The following is a 21,341-nucleotide window of genomic DNA, read 5'->3' on the forward strand; positions in this document are numbered from 1 at the left end:
CAAACACAGGCAGGAAGGAAAAAAACTTCCCCAGGATTTTGAATTATATAGCAGCAGCATCCTGTATTTTACACCTGCAGAGAGGGAGGCAGCCTCAGCTGAGTGGAGAGGACAGTCTGACTGGAGGAGTAAACAAGTTCCCAGCATCGCAGCTTTTTTCTTTTTCAGTTCTTTTTCTCTCCTTTGGTCTCATCGTTCTGTTTTTCCTCCTTAGTAAGAATGCTCTTGCACATGTGTATGGTCTGGTCTTCTTCCGTCATTTTTCTACAAGGCGGGTAAGACACACTTTAAGGTTGGACTATATTAACCTTACTTGAAGCTGCTTGTAGGAGAGTTCTGCTGTTTTCTTATTAATTATAATGTATAAACTGCATGTTTATTTTTTAGAACTTGACACTGAATTTAACTACTGGTAATGAGGCAGGAGATTAGCGGTGCTTCTTCGACTTAGAGGCATGACTACGTTTGGTTGTGTTTAAGGAGAAGAATCATGGATTTTGGTATTTAAGAGACACTATTTAAATGAAAATGTTTATTAATGTTAAATGCAGGATTAAAGTAAATCCTTAAAATTATTTAGAAGATTTGTGAAGAAATATTTAAAAACAGCCTGATCTGAGCACTGTTTAGTACAAATGACATAATTACAAAAAAAATGCATGTACAATTCCTGCAGCTGCATTTATAGATATTGTGTATCAGTAGCACCAATTCATTCTCTGAACAGACTGGAGGCATTAAATATTAAGTAAAATCACGTGAGCACATGCAGTTTGTTGTGCCGTCATCTGGCAGGTCTGTGCTCTGTAAGGAGATGAAGCTCCCCAGCAGAGCAGCCAAGCCCCCCTCTCCATCTGACTTTCTGGACAAACTGATGGGACGCACATCTGGCTACGACGCCCGCATCAGACCCAACTTCAAAGGTAACGCACGGTGTGGCGTGCGGTGGGAGGACCTCCTCCGCCAGGACAGGTGTGAGAAAGTACGCTGCTCAATTTGCATAACATTCTGGGCGGCGAGGCAGCACAAATCATTCACAGATGGGTCAGAAGTGAGAGATGCTGCAGGCTGCGATGTTTTCCCACAGGAGCCTTTGTTTTGTCATGTGTTGTTGCTGTTTTTATACTGACCCACTGCCTTAGGTTACGATATTTTTACAGTGACTCCTCCCTTCAGATCTTTTTGTCAGAAATGTGCAGTTACCCTTGTATATTACCCCACAGGCCTATTTCAGTCCAATCTGGAGCTTTCGTGGTGAGTGAAGCCGGCAGATTATCAACTGACATACTTCCCCCTCAGCCTCTGGGGTTGTATTGCATACATATTTCATACTTGCTCCACATCCTTGTCAGTGCATGCTGGGTAAGTCCCGACTGATTAGCTATAAATACACTAATGTAACTAAAGGAGAATCAATAAATTAGTGCCTGTTAGGAAATGAGCCACTGAAATATTCAACGTTTCAGTGGTGTAGAGAGGGACCACACTAATGGGAGCATAGTGGAAATGACAACACAACTGTCTGAGGATCAGGACACAGCACGAGACATTATGAAGGGGAACAAGCAGATGTTATTTTACAGGAGCGTCCTGCTCTGTACTTCATACTTGGAGCGGCTGTGGGTCAGGGACGTCCACTGACCTTCGATCCCCAGTTCCTACAGTCACTATGCCAACGTGTCCTTGAGCAAGACACTGAACCTAAACACTGCCCCCGACTGTCGTGTGTGAATGTGACTTGCACTGTAAAGCACTTTGAGGGTTTGACAAGACTGGAAAGGTGCTAAAGGTGCTATATAAATACAGTCCATTTAACATGGATTATAGTATATTTAAGAAACCAGTGTAACTATGATGTGTGTTGACAATCTGTTCTCTGTCAGGTCCTCCTGTCAACGTCACCTGTAACCTCTTCATCAACAGCTTTGGATCCATCACCGAAACAACAATGGTGAGAATTTACAATCTACAATCCACAGTGGTCACACTTATTCGACTAGCATTAATAAAGTATTGGCATTCAAATATAAGGACTTAAAGTAAAAGTACTCGCAGAAAGGCCCATTGGCAGCTGTTGAGTAATGTATCATCATGTATTTGTTGGTCATGAATCTCAATTAAAAAACTTTTTTTTTTTTTAAATCAGGCACATTTAGGGAACTGATATCTATGAGTGTGTTCAATTTGGATCTGCTTGATTGAATTTCAGGAGCCTGTTAGGCCATAGTTCCCCCTGTAATATTGTTTTGATGTCTAAAATAGCTAAACATGGACTTATTCTCCCGACTGCATATCACAACATTCGAATGCCCACATCTGAGGCCGATATATTTTGGTTGACAAAAATAATTTCTCAGATGCATCCGACTCTGGTGTTGATTCCTTTTGAAGAAATCTCTGGCTCTCGTCCCTCTGTTAGTTAGGCCACGTTTCATGATCCCTAAAACATACGCTCATCGGGTTATGACTAATTAGTGACTGTAAACACCATCTTGTAAATTCACTGAATTACTGTACGCTATGATTTCTCTGTCTCTGTCAAATCAGAGGCCATCCTTTATTTATGAGGCCAACAGAGAGAGTTTGGGGACTATCTTTTTTTTTTTGTGTGTGTTTTTTCTTTTTGAAGTTTAGCGTTAGGAAGCCTCATGCATTTATGAAAACATCTCCTTGGAGGGCCATCAAATTTTAATTAATGAAATTGTAAGTGGAGTTGGCTGTCATTCGGGTTGTGGGCACTCAAGTCTGTTTGTCAGCATTTATGTAGCTCTGTTTCCTCCTCCTCCTCCTCCTCCGCCCTGTGAGAGTTTGGGTGGGCTCAGTGGACCTCACCTGCTAAGTGATGCTGCAGATTTATTTATTGTCAACACAATCTCAGCCCTCGCACAATCTTTACTAAAATGACAACGTAATTTGATGCAAAACAGTCAAATGTTAGTGAATTTGCTTCTCTTATTCTATCATGGTCCCCTGTGGAAGCTTCCTCACCTCTCTTCTCTCATTGAAAAAACTACAGTACACTGTCCAGTAATTATATAACCCAAGATATGTGCTAAAAAATAATGGCAGATTTTCGTTTTAGGTATTACACATCGCTTTTTATAGCTTCCCTATCTTATCTCTTCCAAGAATCTTATAATTCTTTCAATTCCTTGTTTGTGTTGTCATTCCTGTTTGTGGTACTCTTTTTGTTGTTGTGTATGTTTATTAGTTCTCAGAGAAATGAGATGTTACTCTTAACGAGACTGCCTGATTAAGTAGAGATCAGATTTAAAAAGAAATATGGCACAATTACAACAATTACAATTTATGGCTATATATTTTGTTTCAGTGAGTAATAAGTATAAGTAGTGTAATTTCTAGTTATGATTTAACTCCACAGGATTACCGCCTCAATGTATTTCTGAGGCAGCAGTGGAACGACCCTCGACTGGCGTATAAGGAATATCCAGACGACTCTCTGGACCTGGACCCGTCCATGTTGGACTCCATTTGGAAACCTGACCTGTTCTTCGCAAACGAAAAGGGAGCGAACTTCCACGAGGTCACAACAGACAACAAACTGCTTCGGATATTCCAGAATGGAAACGTCCTCTACAGCATCAGGTTATCTTAATTTTAAATTGGTCATCTAGCTGATTGATGCACCATGATGCGTCTCTTTTGTAACTCCTCCAGCTCTGCGGTTTGTTATGTTGCCAAATGAATATAAACCACCGCAAGTTGCAGTCGTATATGATCCAACAGCATGTTTGTTTCACTCCAGTTCAGTTAATTTATAATCGTACTGTCCAGCCCACACTGTGAATAAGCTCATGTAAAACAGTATCCGCAGGCTCAGGTCAGTGATGTGGCAGTAAAGCGGTGGTGAATTGTAGCATAATGGTAAGGAGTTAGAAGTAGAATATACTGTAAGAGAGAGGAAGCAGTGTATAGAGCTCTGTTTGCAATTCTGTTTAAGATGAAATCAATTGCCCTGGATGAACCTTTAATGTTTCACTCCTTTTAAAAAATTGGCCTCACTTACCACCATAGTATCTCTGAATGACACTGACGCAGCAGCAGCAGTCACTTCTTCCTCCTCTCTTCAATATCACTCATCTTCACCCCGTCCTTCCTGGATAAAAGAGAAGAATGGTGCTTGAAATGAGCAGTGAGAGACAGCGAAAGCTGTGTCAGCAAAATACTTTATTATCAGTGAAGCCAGCATCTCCACTGACAGATGGGATGTTCTTCTTTGATCTAGATCCCTATGTGCCTGATTGTCTGTTGTCTGTCAGTACCTGCCAGTCCTCGTTGGTTTGTCTGAGGCTGCAGTGGACTAGAAAGATGAAGAGGAGGATAGAGCTGCTTGATGTGAACTTAATGTGGGGTGAGAGTGCAAAAGGGGTTTGAGTGACACCTGAGGGGTTTAGGAGGTGTTGCTTGGCAGGGTATCCACACATTATTTTGTCCCATCAAGGATTTTATTCCTCTTTTGTATTTTTGAAGATTAGGCGCCATGAAGGGGATCACAATTTACGCAGTGGGGCCAATTACATGTCCAACATCCATGCACAATTCCTTATTCAGTAAGGTGCAAATTTAAGTCACTCTTTTTTACTGTTAACTCATCATTTAATTCTTATTTTTTTTAAAGTCCCTTGTTCAAGCCCACTGCATATTTCAAAAAAGCTTGGAAAATAAAAGCTCTTCACAATTTGTGATATTTATAATTAGTATTAGTAACTGAGTAGTTTATATATATATATATATATATAAATATATATAAAACAGACTAATGACAGGACAGGGACACTTCAGGGGCCAATCAGATTTCAGCTGGGGCCAGTGCCCCCCTGGCCCCTGCATTCCAGTAGTAAGATGAAGTTACTGTCTCTGTTTTCCAGGCTGACGCTGACTCTCTCCTGTCCCATGGATCTGAAAAACTTCCCCATGGACAGCCAGATGTGTATCATGCAGCTGGAAAGCTGTGAGTCCACCTTTCATGTCAGGGCTGGTGTTACACAAACATTTTATCTTGTCTTATTACGTATGGTATGCCGTCTCTCTGCCTCTTCTAGTCGGCTACACCATGAACGATCTTATTTTTGAATGGTTGGATATCGGGGCGGTGCAGGTGGCTGATGATCTGACACTGCCTCAGTTTGTGCTGAATGAGGAGATAGGCCTTGGCTACTGCACCAAGCAATACAACACAGGTACATGGCATTTGACAACCTGTCGTTCAGCATCCTTAAAAGATGCTGCCCATCGACTTCTAATGAGACTGTCAGATTGCACCTGTATCTCCTCCTGTTGTTAGGTAAATTCACCTGCATCGAGGTCAAATTCTACCTGGAGCGTCAGATGGGCTACTACCTGATTCAGATGTACATACCGAGCCTGCTCACCGTCATCCTGTCCTGGGTTTCCTTCTGGATCAACATGGATGCGGCTCCGGCCCGAGTGGGACTGGGCATCACAACGGTGCTCACCATGACGACACAGAGCTCTGGCTCCAGGGCCTCCCTGCCAAAGGTCAGAGAGTTTGGTTTGTTAAACATCACTGATGTGAAATACAAATTAATTAAGTGTTTATTACAGAGTCCGGGATGATGTCAGGAAAAACTAGAAAGTCACATGGAGAGAGCATACACCCACTGAGGGGAAAAGGCTAATTGGCCTTTTCACTCATTGTCACAGTTATGTTTGAGATTAAAATGATTTACACATTGAAATACACTGAAATATATACAGTGAGCTCCACCTTAACCTACTAAAACATTTAAGTACTGTTTACATATTATGTCTCAATAATAATGATCCAATAATATGAAGAAATTATGTAAAAATATAACCCTGACAGGAACCTTTCTGCATAATGAGCAGAATGTTGCAAATACTTTTGTACAAGTACTCGAGTAAAATAATCTACAATTTTTATTTACAATGGACTATTTTGAGTGTAGTTTTGTTGAGCTACTATTGTATTACTACCATTGTTTAACACCAGTGAAGACGGATAAAGTATTCTGTTATTCCATACATAGTTCTCTCGTGTCCCTGCCTTCTCCTGATTTGCCTTTCACTGACTTACAGGTGTCCTACGTAAAAGCCATAGACATCTGGATGGCGGTTTGTCTCCTTTTCGTGTTCGCCGCACTGCTGGAGTACGCAGCCGTTAATTTTGTTTCACGCCAGCACAAGGAGTTCTTCAGACTGAGGAAGAAGCTCAAAGAGCAGCAGCAGCGGCAGAGAACTGTGAGTGCGAACCCCACCCACCCCCTCACCCACCCACTCAGCCCCTCGGGCAGCTGTCACCTGCTATTGCCTGCGCCCGGCTCTGCGCGAGCTGCACAACCCGGCTGCATGTTGCTCTCCAGCCGGGAAACGCAGACGGCGTTGACCTGTAATTAATTCTGTTTCCTGCACGCTCATCAACATCTTGCTGCCTCGCTCCGGACTTCGTTGGAAGAAGAAAAACAACGGGCTTAGCCACCTTTAAAAAAACAAAATCGTTCTTAAACGCAGCAGTGTGAAGGCAGCTGCAGGATTCATTAATACCTTCTAATATTTACACCACAATGCAGCCATCTGCTGGAATCCTGTTTACTCAATCATTTACAGGGGATTATGCAACGCCGCAGAAATTTGCTCTGACAACATCTTCGAGCTGCCTCATTTCACATTAATGTCAGACTTGTATTCACTTTGCGAGAAGCAGCTGACGATCACTTGTTAATGTACAAGATTTGAAACATGAATGTGACTCAGCGGGCTCTCGTTATTGCAAACTGTTCGATCTGTGAAATCTGTTTGATGATGATATTCACGTCTTGTTCCCCCCCCCCTCATCAGCAGGGAAGTGGTGACAGTAAAGCGAAGGGAAACAACACGTCAGGAAACAGCGCTCCTCATGGGAACGTGGCCCAGCAGTGCAGCGTCTGTTCGCGGGTATGTGCTGTCGCCTTGTTCCATTCAGACAGCAGCTCAGAAAGAAAACAGACAATTCTCAGAAAAAAAGACCAGATGGTTATTCTGTGCTGTGTCTTTTTTCTTCCAGGAGGAGGAGCTGGCACAGCAGGGTCTACTCTTCCAGAGTTTCGGCATCGCTCTGTCGGCAGGAAGTGCGCCGGAAATGGACGCCACGCCGGTGTTTGCTGATCTACCTCCTGGTTTGGGTTTCTATGAAATCCGCAGGCGCTTCGTGGATCGAGCGAAAAGGATCGACACCATCTCCCGAGCCGTTTTCCCCATGAGCTTCCTCATGTTTAACGTGCTGTACTGGCTCACATACAAAGTCCTGCGATATGAAGACCTGCAGGCCGCACAGTGACAGCACAACACCGGAGGACCAGTAGAGCCGCAGGGTGCATCTAATCCTGGTCTCCTCACTGAAACATTGACAGGCTGCGGGTCCTCGGCTGGACCATGTCTCCGCCAAATTCAGCAACATGGAGGAGTCGATCAGTTCCTTTCAATTTTTAATACTTCAGAGAAATGCACTTTTTATTAGCACTGATGCAATATACATTACACACTACACGTCATCGTCCAGTCTGTATTTTAACTGTATCGTCCCACACCTTTTTGGGAAACATCTGTGTCTTCACGTGTATTTGTACTGCAGTACTTCCCTGCCAAGTCTACTTTTTAAAAATCTTTTTTTCCCCCGTGCACTGATTTCACTGTTGCCATGGTTGACAGCTCATTTATATGACCACAGGTTTTGTATCAAACAGCAAACAAAATATATCACTACATGAATCCAAATACTAATCCAAATATTGAATTTCTTAGTAAACTACAGGCTTCTAGGATGTAAAAGTATTTTTATAACATGACTATTTTATCTAAAATAATATTTATCAGCTAAATTACATATCAAATTCTGTACTAAAAAACTGGGATAATGTTCAAACTTAAATTGAAGGATTTAAGGCCTAAAAGGACAAAAGGAAACACTGCCCAAAGATGTCACTGTATACTCATATTATAGCATGGCACAAACATAGCTAAATATAGTATGAATTTTATTTATTACTCATTATGTCTTCAATTTCCAATCTGCATACTGGCCAAATATTTTTATTATTAATATTCAATAATTTGACAACATTAACAAGTTGATGGAATTAAAAACATATATAATTTCCTATGGTAAATATTATTTTATTAAATGATAAATTCCACAGAATGGTGAAATATTCCAGTTCGTTTCAATTAACAACAAAATCTGTGGAAATCTTAATATTATATATACAATTTCTCAGATATTTTTCAGATATTACATGAGAGCATTTATAACATAATTCTTATCTTGGCCAAATTATTTGCAGATCTCTTGAATGCAGTGTGGTGTGACCATTATTAATGTTGGGTTTTTGTTGTCGGTTTATTTTCATTCTAAATTTGATACGTATTATGTAAGCATTTGGTTTTTGCCAGAATCCAAACCTAAGAATTTAACTGTGAGCTATGATGTTTATAATTTCACTCTATGTGAGAAGCCAGAAGAATCTAACCAGCACTGAACTATATTTGTCTTCCTCTCGTACTTTTCTCAGTCAAGGTTATTTTTAGGTCTCACTCTACTTTCAGGTGGTAACTGTACAAAATGCCTCTGCAATAACAGTCTCCTGAGTTGCTTCCATGACTGAAACTCAGTACCTCGTACTACATATTGCTAGATTAGCTTTTCTGTGTGCACATGCCTGGAGACCAGGTCCATCTAAAAGAGGCCTATATGTCTTGTTTTAAAAATAAATCTTGTCATAAAATGAAGCTGTCATATTAATATTTCCTTGTAATGGTAGATGTCATGTACAGTATGCATATATAGGAGGAGCAGGGCTGCATTTATCAGAAGAGTCGGAGATAGGCTCATTTTCTAAATAACAGTCAAAGGATGTTTTTTTTAATCATAGGAACATGTCTGATTTCTATCGCTGTTGAAGTGAATACATATACACATCATAATTTGTTTCTTGAAAAATAGAAAACTAAATGTTATCTTAATCGTTTGTCCAGATACATAAAGGTTTTCTTCTGAAATCACACAACTGCAATTAGCTCACACCAGAGACACAAACTCAATAACCTCAGAGAAGCTTGTTAAATCTACACATCACATGTATTGAGTGAAAATCTCTCGACTCCAACTGCACGTGTCAACCGTCTACAGATTGGGTCTCTAGCCACAAGGGGGCGCTATTGGTTCTATTATGTCCCATGTGAGCCATGTTGAACGACAGTATGTCACATGTAGTCCTGATCATACTTTCCTTTTACTCAGTCTGAGGTGAGGATCTCATGTTTTGGGGTTGACTGTTACATGTAGAATTACTGAGTTGAACTGTCAGTTAGTATTAAGATTCATGGTGTGTGGTATTAATTAGCAGAAAGTGCACCCTTTTCCTACAAATGATCAGTTACTTGCACAAGACTAATATGTCCAATGCCTAATACAATAACTGCTCTTCTTTCATCTGTTTAATGGCTCTGCAAATATCAGCCTATCACACAAAGTGGTTTAGTTGCGCAGGTCCAACCCAAAACCTCTTAGCATTTACTCTTTGTTTGACTTGTCAGTCACACGCAATTAAGTCAGATCAACACGAGATAATAAATGATGAGGTGACGACAGGCGGACTTCACAAACAACACTTACTGAGGATGAGTGCTAAAATCTGTTAATAAATGCACATTAGATCAATTAATCTGTCATTACATGCTCTATTTATGTTTTGTGATGACTGAATGAGGATTTTTATTGATGCAGGCAGAGGGGCTCAGTGGCTATTTTCACACGTTTGAAGGTGGAATTAGTGATCAGACATATAATTGGACAAGAAACACAATCATAACACAGGGAAATAAATGTTCAAGTTTAAGTGTGCAAAAATAATTATAGTAGGCATGTAGCACACTACGTATCTTCCTGATTATAGTACTCGTTTTTGCACATTTTGCAACAATGCAGAAAATTGCATTGCTTTATATTATCCTTGGATATGTGATAAAACAAATCTTTAAATTAATGCACAGTAGATAAACGTATCTAAACGAATGCTCCATTTATGTTTTGTGATGATTGAATGATTTGTTTTGATGCAGACAGTGGATCAAACGCTATTTTTATATATGTACGGTGGAATTAGTAATAAAATATATAATTGAGCAAGATACACAACACATACAATACATCACATGACACAGGATTATAAATATGAAAGTTGGAGTGTGGAAAAATGTTACTCATGCAACTTGTTCGTTTTTTCTGATTTTGTTATTCATTTTTACTCATTTTGCCCAAAATGCAAAAATAGTCCTTCAATATTTGTTACCAGATCAATGGGTCATGTTTGAGAACAGAGATCAGAGTTGGTTTTCCATTTAGGGAGCAGGGCTGGTCTCCGGGGGACCCTCCATCAAAGTGTGTCCACCGGCTGGAGACGTGGCAGAGCCTCCGGTCATATGATTGTAGTTCATGCTCGAACCCCACCCCGGTACTGCCCACCGTGCAAACACTTGTATAATGTCGTGATTTCCCCGCGATCAAACATGTGCCAGCGGCTCAAAGTGCTGCCAAATGTTCCCTGCGCGTCTCAGCACAATCGCGGCTCCTGAATTTAGTGGCGGGCGACGACCACCCAAAACAGAGCCATTTTTAGACGTTTACTGCTGACGTTTACACGGGCTTCAAATAGCTTCCGTTTTACACTGGTAGTGATTGGACTGCTCTCTACTTACCCACTGAGCTAATGCACTGAGCTGAGCGAGTCTCCACACTTCAATGGAGGATCAGCCCAGAGATCGGGCACAAGACAGACACTACCAGCAGCGCGGGGAGGACAGACACTCGACCCATCGCACAGCCGCTCTGAAAAATGATCAGAGCCACTTCCAGCGCCAGCATCAGGAAACGCAGACGAAGAAAACAGGTCGGGCCATCCTGGGGGGAAAAAGTTAGCTAACGCTTGCTAGCCTCTGTCGGCTAATGTCAACGAGCCGACTAGCATTTTTTGCTAGTCAGTAATGTGGGCACCCATCATTGTTGAAGGCTTAGCTCTCTTGCTAGCTTTTAATTCAAACTACAAACTGTTGGCTGGAGTAATCGGGGAAACATGAGTGTGGAGTAGCGGGCTGGTTAGCCTGGTAGCTAGCCGCTGTCGGAGGAGAAACCCGCCGTCAGGTTAGATTCTCGGCTGACGTTGCGTGACAGTTGTCGCTGGTAGTGGTTTGACATATCGGGGATTGACCTTGTGCGCCGGTTTCACCATCCATCTTTCTTTTAGCTAACGCGGCTAAATCGCTCCATAAACCCACTGGGTCACCGTGTGGTGAAAACGCAGAACCTGCTGTGTACACACGGGGAGTTGTCTCCAGCAGTAGCCGAAGACTTGCCCATCTCAGCCCGTGTCCACTTTAGGAAAACGAGCCGGCTCCACTGGAATGTTCTGAGCTTCCATTTCCTGTCGGCCATGTTAGAATATCCCTGCTAGCTCATGCTACCATCACCCGGCTAGTGAGGCTCTTTTATTCGCCAAAGCACAAAGCTGTGCGGTGTTCGCATGTGGTGGCGGTGTGTTCGAGTACTTGTATTTGCTGGTGTTGGACGGTTACCTTCTGTCATGAGCGGCTAGTGTAGCCAGGGCGTGTTAATGTCAGACGAGCCGATGCTAAGTTGACGTTAGCTAACGTTAGCCTCCTCTGACAGGCCTGTTGCATGTTGACCAGTCTACGTGCAGCCACGCAGCCGCTTGACCATGAGCACAAAGCCCCGATTTTACTGCAGCAGGAAACGATCTGTAACGGTGATTATGCTCTCTGCTGCGCGAACACATTAGCATGTACATAGACGAGAAGCTGCCTCTTTGTGTTTAAAGCGAAGTGAGGCTGTATGCGGAAGCCTGTCTGTGCTGCTGTGGCCCACAGACATGAGGGGAATCCCACGTTGACACAGCAGTTCCATGTCTGTGTGCCAGTGCACAGACCTATTTATGGTTCACTGCCAGACCGACATGTATTTATAAGTGCTGCTGTGAGGATCTGCAGCCTGCAACTACTGTTCTTTTGTGCCCTATCGCAATTGTCAAGAAAGCTAATCAGCCAACAGGCCAGTGTGCATGGACAGTTCTAAACCACATCACTCGTTTAACACAACAAGCACCCAGCTCATCTCTGGATGAGTTGGGAGCATAGTCAGTTTATAATTACACTACAATCGATGGTTTGGATTTACGTTTTCATTTAACCCTGCAAGCATAATCTGGAAATTGCATGAATATTTTTGTATTGTCACCTTATTGGTATAAAGGTTCTGTGGCCGAAAGAGCTCAAGGCACTGCAAATTAAGAAAACACATGCAAATGGGAAAAAGTTCCTAACATTTCCAGTGTCATTTTCTTAATTTGCAGTGCATTTCTGTATTTGCATTTGTTCTGACTTTTTCGCAGCACACGTGTCGTCAAATTGATGATGTTTTCTTAATTTGCACGTGTTTCTTCTTTTTGCATGGGTTTTCTTAATTTGCAGTGCGTTGGGCTCTCTCGGTCACTGTATATGTATATGAGTGTCGTGTTAGCTTGATAAAAGTATCTTAACCATTTTTAGGTCTTGCAACTTTAAGGGACCATAATTTTCATTATTTCATAATAAATTATTTTCTGAATATTGGGTGGAGTGCCCCAAAGTTGTTTAAAATCGTTCCTTAAACTGTAAGTGGAAAAGTTGGGGCAGCTTCTGCAAGGTAGTTTAACCAAGAAGTTGCGGTGTTCTATCATCCATCATTTCAGCATAAACTGATTTTGTTTCCCATTTCAGGCAATAAAAAAGTAAACATCGGTGACGCGGAGGGGGAGAAGATTACACATCTGTCTGATACTGTTGGTATGTCACACCCCCCCAACAGCAATGGTAACAGATACATCAGCGGTGCAAATGTGAAGCAGAAGTCGACGCAAAAGCTTTACACAACTGTCCCAAAATTGAGCAGCAAAGGGTTGGACCATAAGAAGAATATGGACCTTAAAAATGACAAGGCCTTGGATTTGAATCATCACGAGGGCCAACCTTTGGATAAGAAAGACTCTTTGTTGCTTCAGAATGGCGTTGCAAACTGTGGCTTAATTACAAATGGCTATTCGACCAAGGACAATGATGGAAGCGGTTCAGAAGGTGGATATACTACTCCGAAGAAACGCAAGGCCAGATGTAACAATGCCAAGAACACTGATAATGTGATAAAAGACAAGGAGAAAGACATGCAGCAGGGCGACACTACGCAGGAGTCTGGGGAATTTGATTTCGAGACAACTGAGAAGGGAGTGGCTTCTAGACTTGATGGCTTTAGAGCCGCCCACAAAGTAGAAGCTCAGTCAGCAGCGAGACGCGCCGCTGTGTCCGAGGCTTCAGTGGGTGAATCTCAGAGGAAAAGCTCTGACGGCAAAACAGTCAGCACGTTTGGTAAAAAGAGCGAGGACAGGCACAAGGCCAAGCTTTCCTCACCTTCAAAAGAGGACTCCTGGACTTTATTCAAGCCCCCTCCAGTATTTCCTGTGGACAATAGCAGTGCTAAAATTGTTCCCAAGATCAGTTATGCAAGTAAAGTAAAAGAGAACCTCAACAAAGTAGCTCAAGGTGGAGGAGAGGCACTGCCTCCTCCCGTTAGACTGTCACAGGTCCCTATGTCTGCTTTGAAAACTATCACCTCATCTAGCTTTACTAATGGTCCTGTTTCTGGAAATGGAAACGGCTGCCCATCAGTGGGTACCTTCTTTGCTCCTGCTGCTAGTAGTATCCCACCAGCCCAAACTATCCCAAGTGGCGAGAATGTAGCATCTCCTTTAGAAAGTAACTGTAGCTCTACAACCAGTCCTGTAGATGGAGAAGCATATGAGCTTAGAAAGTGTACTCTTTTAATTTACCCTTTAAATATGCAACCTGTGCTCCCTAGTGCTCGTCACCTTGACCCACCGGCTGCTCAGACAAATCAGAAAGCCTTGGGAGACATCTTCCAGAATCAGTGGGGGCTTTCCTTCATCAACGAGCCCAACTTGGGGCCAGACGGAGGGAGTGGGCAGGTGCCCGCAGAGGACAAGGCAACTGTGGTCACACCTCAAATCGAGCGTCAGGCCAGTGCAGCCAAGGTTGCCCAGCCCTGCTTTGACATTAGCCCATCCTTCTTAGAGCCCGGCACTTTGGCTCAAGACCCCGAGAAAAGGACTTGTGCCCCTTGCAATGTGTCTAATGCTTGTTTTCCTGCTTGTGTGACGAGCGACAAGGAGAACAAGTTGCAGCCATGTGGCCAGGAAAAGACAAAACCCGAGGCCAAGGGTGCAGGTTCTGCTGCGCCAGCCCCCGGTAAAGACAATGGTGCTAAGCCTGCACAGGGCCAGCTAACCACTTTGCTGTTTGGCTCCTCTAAAGAACAGGCCCACTCTAAAGACATTGGCAGGAGGTCTTGCTGGGGGCCCTTTGACATTAAAGCTGCTGTCACTTATCACACTAAAGGTAACTTTTACGATCTACTCTATTCATTTATCTTACTATTAAACGTTGTAATCCTTATTCATGAGGTGGTTATTGGTGGTAAAAGCTAGTGTGGTTTAGTACGACATCAAACACGACCTGAGCAGCTATTTTGTCAGGCAGAAGAGCAGATGGTTTAACTTTTTACTGTGAAGCAAAACAAACTTGCATCGTAGAGTAAATAAGTCGCTCAATAAGTGCAGTCAGATTTCATGCTGATAAAGCACAAATGGTTTTGAATGGCAGCAGAGAAGTGCAACGGCAGTTGGTTACCTTCTCCACTTCTCTGTGGCTGTTCCCACTTGTTTCTCCTTTGCCCAACATAAATTTAAAATGATCCATTCACAGAAAAAGATACTTGAAGATGACACTTTTTTTTTAACATTTTTGTTTGGCAGACGATCAAGATAAAACAAAGAGAAATTCACATTGGCTAGCCACACCCAATCCCTCACCACCCCCCAAACCTAAACATGAACAGTCGTGTTATTAAAGCTAACTTTGGTGACAAATATTATTATTATTATTACGTCTTATTTATGACTAATTGAGAGAGAACCACAAAGAATGAGTATGATATTGATGAGATAAATGTACAAACCACAACACAGGATCGTTTGCTGCATTGTTTCCTTTGAAGGAAGTTTGAATCCAGCTCATAAATGGTGGCCACTAACATTTACAATGAAAACTAAGATATCCGGGGTTAATTAAATAATTTACATACATTGAGTGGCTATTGCCTAAAAAATGCAGCAGTATCAAAAACAATTAATTGAATTATGAAAGGATTATAACTTTAACCACTGTCCTGTGACCTGAGAGGATTGGATAAACACAAAATGAACAAAAGATTAAATCAAGAAATGTAAATAAATTTGGCTTCATACAATTGTTTTTGATGAGATCAGTATTAGACGTTTATGACCAGTTGATGCTGAAATAATTTCCTTTTTCTTTTCCCTCAACAGAAATGGAATCCATTTTCAACTTGCAAAAACAAGGTAATTTAAACCTGTTGGTCTGACCTTTTTAAGAATGTTTAGCACTTTGTTTTCGGTTTTGTCGAAAAGAATAGGATTGAGAAATATAAGAACATTAAAAAGTTTGACATGTCTGTAGAGAGCATGCAGATGGCTGTAGATCACGGAATTCTCATAACAGTAAATCCCTGAAAGACCAGAGGACACAATTGTTTTATTACTAAACGGCAAACAAAGAACCCAAGGTAATCACACTGCTGTAGTTACTGAGCGTGACACACGGCTGTTGGATGATCCTGCAAACTGTGTGTTGATGTCCTCACAGACGTGAAATAAATGATATTGGAGTCTTTGTTTGCCAAATGTACACAAGCTCCAATTAAATCGTTTGTTATTAATACAAGAGCTGAGTTTTGTTTGTGTTGGATATTTTGACACTGTCTGTGATTTTGAAATTGGTAAATTTTCTTTATGTTAGTAAGTCCGAGAACTTATATAATGTAATATAATGACCTAACGTTTTGCTTCCTGTCTTTCCCCTCGGCTGCAGATCCAAAAAGAGTAGTGGTTTATGATGAAACCAAGGATGGACCTGATCAGTGAGGTAGACTTTCTCTTCTGGGTGCTGCAGTTATCTACCTTGGAAATCATAAATCCTCTTGGATAGATAAAGTGACAACTGTGAAAACATTGATCGTTTAGCATGACACATTTTCCTTGGAATCTCGGGCGGAAAAACAGACTCTTTCTTTTGTGGGCATCAGACAAACAAACAAACACACACAGACAAACACTCTGGAGGGACGTTAAAGGAGCTGATCGGTGCCTCTCCAACATGATGAATGGACACTCGCATCTTGAAGCTGTTTGTCTCATGGCTCTTTAAGGAAGATGTTCAGGAGTTCAACAAAGGAAGGTGTCCAGGACGGCGCCTCCCTTAGCCTTTATCCTGTCGAACTGCGGCAGCCGCCAGTCTGACTGTGGGATGCCTCAGTCATTTTATTCTTTCTTCACGCGTTCAAATGAGTTCATTGTAGATATGTTAGACGTTATACATACACATCCGTGTGCAAGCTTGAATTCATTGTGAACGAAAAGGAAAACACACTTTGCAAAGAATGCCTTGAAGTTGTGGAGCAAGAATCGTGGGAGTCCCGTTAAACTGTAAGTTCAGTGACAGCTTGTAGGTGAGGCCCCATCCAGGAAGGGAGAACCTTGTCTTAAAATCCTTTTACGGGGAAGTTAAGAGCCCAGAAAATAAACGCTTGCTCTTTTTCTTTCTTTTATACTGTTTGGTCTGACGTAACATGAGTGTTATCTGCACTGCAGTATGATCCCTGAGCACAGGTACAAAAAGTGCCCAAGTTGAAGTAAAAGTCTAGCCCCTTCATTTCACTGTTTATTACAGGTTTTACTAAAGATTAAAATATAAACCGGTCTCCATCAAAGACGAAACCTTTTTTTTTTATCTTTGAGCTTCTCGTACATTTCATGTAGATTGTTATCAGGTCAGTGCAGACTGTTCTTAAATTCAGACTCGTATACCTGATTATATGTGCAGTCTCAGTTTAGGAATAAACTGGTTGACGAACTGTAAAGTGAGAAACATTTCTTCCAACAAAGTCTCCTGCGTTTTGTGCTGTTTGTTCAGCAGCAAGACTCAGGATATCCATACACATGATTTTTGCCTGTTTCTGTCTAGTTCAGCTCTCGTCAAAGGAACACGTGTTGAATTTTATGACTTGGGAATTTTGTTTTTGTTTCCCTGACTCAGCGTTTTGTCTTTACTTTTCAGTCTTATGGCATTGTATTTCTTGCATGTTTACTGGTGGAAATGAATGAGTCAGAGGTCACTGTTCATCGCCACACTAAGATTACAGTAACACAACAACAATCGCAATACTAATCTAGGTTCCCCCTCGACTAGCCACTTTGTCGAACCGTGTTGAAATGTGAAGATACGTTGTACTATTATGTTTTACTGTAGATAACCTTTGCAAACCAGTGTGCAATAACCCCCATGTGAACCATTCATACAAGCAATGTGTGATATGGGTTGTATGGCGCTAACAAAAATCACCACCCAAGATTCTGCTGTGGCCTGCAGTTCAAAAATGTTCAAGGTGCATTTTCATTTTATTGTACAAGTGATTTTCTTTTTTTTTTTCTTTTCTTTTCTGCAAAAGAGCTCATGTTGAAAGATCTAATTATGTCTATGGAGCCCAAATTTGCTACCAGCTAACTGGCCAGCTGTGACATCTCTTTCCATCACCCTCTCCAGATCAGGATTGGTTTATTCTACACAACGAAAGGAACCGTGCAGGTTTCTTAGCTCTAGAAGACATGATTTGGTTAATGTGTGGATTAATAGCACTTTATGTACACTAATTGCTTTTATCTTTTAATTACTAGAGAGATCTATATGTACTGACAAGAAATACTCCTTGAAAGAATGGCTTTGGGCTGTTACCTTAAAAAAACAAAACCAAGTTGATAAATACAGAATTATTAAATGTAACTCAGGTAGTGTTGATAAAGCCATGACTATGTTAAATATTTTTTTTTCTTTTGCCAAACGGCCCGTTGTGTTATGTTCTCATAATTGGAACATGTATGAATTGGAGTCCGGCTATATAGAGTCTCATGTGATGTTGTGACAAAACATCAAAAACGACCTTTTTGAGGCAAACTCGGCATGCACGGTGCTGTCATCGATCATTGTGGGCTCTAAAAATGTTCTGTTCCCCTTTAAAGAAGAAAAAATAAGCACATTGCTCCATGCGCTGTTTTAACGTACACTAGTCTGTAACCTTGATGGTTTGTTTTCTTCCTCGTGTTCATAGTGAAGCACCTCTTGATTTGTATGATCGCTGAACATCAGTGGTGGGGTGTTTTTGTTTTTTGTAGTGGGGGAAATGCAACATGGGAAATTAGCCTCTGGAGTACACTTCTTCCCACTGTGTCCTGATTAGGCAGCGGCGCAGTTTATACCTGTGTGCCGAGAGAAAGTCACAACTGCAGCCGTTGTTTCTTTTTGTTTTTGTACAAGTTGACATTTAACTTCCATGTCTAATCGCAGTCAGCTCTCTGGTATTTAAAATGCTTTGTTTAAGGCTTCCACTGTATAGCGTGTGATGGATGAGTATTATCAGATGCTGCCCCCTGAATGAGATCTGGCTGATGAGGACGCCGAGGTGTTTGACAATTAGCATTTAGGCTTTATGTTTTTTGTGCTTGTGGAGATTGACATTTAATCTGGCATGAAGTCACACAAAATGATTTCAATTTAATTTCCTCTGATTGCCCATAATCCACAGACAGTGATATAATCAGGTTACCATAATGCCAAATTGTTCAGTGGACATTGATGCATCTATAGGCTTCTAAATGTAAAACAGGGTGATCGAAATGAGTCGTACGTGATGTTACTGTAGTCTTAACGATGAATTTTTTTTTCCTTCTCTTTCTAAACGTTTTTGTTTTCTCGAGAGGATCGCCCTGCGACAGAGAAATCAGAGAATCTCTCGTCCTCCTGCCCCAAGGCTCCTCCTATTCTCAAGCACTTATTATACAGCAAAAAGGCTATGTCGAATATGCATTTATAAGAGATAGAACTATTAGCGTTGTAGCCTGCAAACCAAAAACAGGTTGTGGAAGCGGAGTAGATGTGTTAATCAGTGATGTGGATGGAGGGGGTGACTGATGAGTGACTGACTGAAAGAGCCTGGTGCATGTGTGGAGCTCCGACTCTCGCCCCCCCCCCCCCTCAGGACGTGCAATCACCTCAAGGACGCTGAAGCGGGCGTCCCGGTTGTGAGTGGCGAGTTTGGCCTCGTTGTTTCATGGTTGTGTGCATAGCGAGTTCTTCCTATTATATGCAAGTTCCTCATATATTTTTAACCCCCTGCCCCCCCCCCTTCCATCCCCTCCTGCTGTTTCATGTTCAGGTGCCTGTGTGAAAATTAAAAGTACTTTTACAGCAATTTTGATTGTTTAAAATCTGCTTCCAGCATATATCCGTGCCATTTTTTTCTTCTTTTTCTGTAACATTTGCGATGCTGTTTTAAGTTTTCTCACAGCTAATCCGAATTTTTTTTTTTTTCAAGTGACATGGATGCAGCTGAAAGCGATGAGCAGTTGTGTGTGTGTGTGTGTGTGTGTGCGTGTTGTAGGTTTTGAAATTGTCATGGCTTGTGTTCAGAACTATGTGATCTAAAGCCAAAATCAGTTTAGAATGGGACGGATGACAGCCGCTCGCTGGTTTGTGCTCATGCCAGTCTATTGTCATTAAGTTCATGTCTGAAGTAGCACATAATTCATATGAACTGATTTAACAAATTAACATTTCAACATGTTTTTTTTTTAGCTATTACCTAATTTATCCATAGATGCACAAGTAGGATGAGACTAAAAGGAATAAATGACACAGAAAATCAAGATGTCTCATGTTATTGATGAGTTTTAGATGATTTAGTTATTGATTAAGACTGACCTATCCCCCCCCCAACCCCATAGCACCAGTGTTAATATATTTGAAGTTTTTATACAAATTAATGCATTTCTTCAGATAGTTGTGATGGAGTGACGAGAATTGAAACACACTGCATCCCAGAGTTGCTCTTTTAATATATTTTTATTCGTTAGTGTTGTTGATCATGTTGTGAGGAGAGGGATGAGGTATTAACGTGCATTTCAACAAGCTCTGGATCTGCTTTCGCCAAAGGTACACTACTCAGATATTCAGCTACTGGACGGCAAATGTTGTTGTTGTTAATGATGTCATAACCAGCTCCCTGACATCGTGAGGAGGAGTCACTACTGTAGCAGCTGAATGTCACTTTGAGCGCGTTGTTATACGGAGTGAGAGGAGAAATCTCCAACGGATAAAACAAATACCGAAAGTGCTGCTTCTTCATCCAGTAATCAGTCGTCTGTAATGGGAAATGCTGGACTTGGTGTTTGTGCTCGACTTAAAAACTGTCCCTCCTTTAAACTGTCGTTGCTTGTTGTGGAACTGTTTTTCTTTTAGTTTATTTTTTCTTTGTTGTTTTCATTCAGTGACACCTTGAGAGGTACAGTGTTTCTGATCCCACACGTGGACAGTAAACTCGGCCAACGTGTCTTTTCTGAGAGGGGTGACATGTTGTGCCGACTCATCTTTTTGTTTTCTTTCTCTGTCATCTCAAATGGCTGTCGTGCTTTTTCTTTCTTTCTGTTTTGTCTGCTCCTCCTTTACTCACATCTGCACCTCTTGTACCCCTAAACTAAGAGGCAATAGCATTTCATTTTCAGATGTCTTACAGGTCGACCTTCTAAGTGAGCAGTATGATTATTTAAATTCTTTTTGTTTGAATTTAACAGAAATGTCACATTACATTGTTCTTTTTTTTTTAAGCATGATAATAACAATCAAATTCCAAACAATGTAACAGAGTCAATAAAAAAAAGAAAACTCCAGTGTTCACAATTTTAGTTTCCATTAAAATGTCAAATTTTCATGAAGAATTCAGTGTGTCGTGTTTCTGTTTCTCTGATGTGTTAACAGTGCTGCTCCTGATCCCGTTTACAAAGGACATCAGCTTTATCACGTGTACTGATACAAATATGCTCATATTCACCAGTTCAATTTACAGTATATTTACAGTACATTGACTTTTGCTGATTTAGTTCAAGTTGGTTGAAAAATTCAGATTTTTTGAACCATAATTATTTGTAACAGTTCATTAAAATTATTGAATTATAACTCATGTAAGCAATCTTTATATTTTATAAGTTTAGTCAGTTATTAAGTCCTAACCTTAATTCTCAAACCACTGGTGGTGTAATAAATATTCCATTGCAAAT

At 41.3% G+C, this 21,341-nt stretch overlaps 2 protein-coding genes across 2 annotated transcripts; both read left to right on the plus strand.

Moving 5' to 3' along the window:
* Positions 1 to 93: 93 nt before the first annotated feature.
* Positions 94 to 8,719, plus strand: glra4b (glycine receptor, alpha 4b). Its single transcript, XM_034607085.1, has 10 exons — positions 94 to 275; positions 796 to 923; positions 1,884 to 1,951; positions 3,383 to 3,606; positions 4,890 to 4,972; positions 5,064 to 5,201; positions 5,306 to 5,520; positions 6,082 to 6,243; positions 6,841 to 6,936; positions 7,046 to 8,719. Exons 1-10 carry the CDS (start codon positions 220 to 222, stop codon positions 7,316 to 7,318), a joined length of 1,443 nt encoding a protein of 480 aa, XP_034462976.1. The 5' UTR covers positions 94 to 219; the 3' UTR covers positions 7,319 to 8,719.
* Positions 8,720 to 10,497: 1,778 nt separating this feature from the next.
* On the plus strand, positions 10,498 to 20,999 carry nufip2 (nuclear FMR1 interacting protein 2). Its single transcript, XM_034607080.1, has 4 exons — positions 10,498 to 10,925; positions 12,808 to 14,496; positions 15,486 to 15,518; positions 16,048 to 20,999. Exons 1-4 carry the CDS (start codon positions 10,778 to 10,780, stop codon positions 16,098 to 16,100), a joined length of 1,923 nt encoding a protein of 640 aa, XP_034462971.1. The 5' UTR covers positions 10,498 to 10,777; the 3' UTR covers positions 16,101 to 20,999.
* Positions 21,000 to 21,341: the final 342 nt, after the last annotated feature.

Source organism: Hippoglossus hippoglossus, chromosome 14 (assembly GCF_009819705.1).
Source record: "Hippoglossus hippoglossus isolate fHipHip1 chromosome 14, fHipHip1.pri, whole genome shotgun sequence".
Classification (NCBI taxonomy): Eukaryota; Metazoa; Chordata; class Actinopteri; order Pleuronectiformes; family Pleuronectidae; genus Hippoglossus; species Hippoglossus hippoglossus.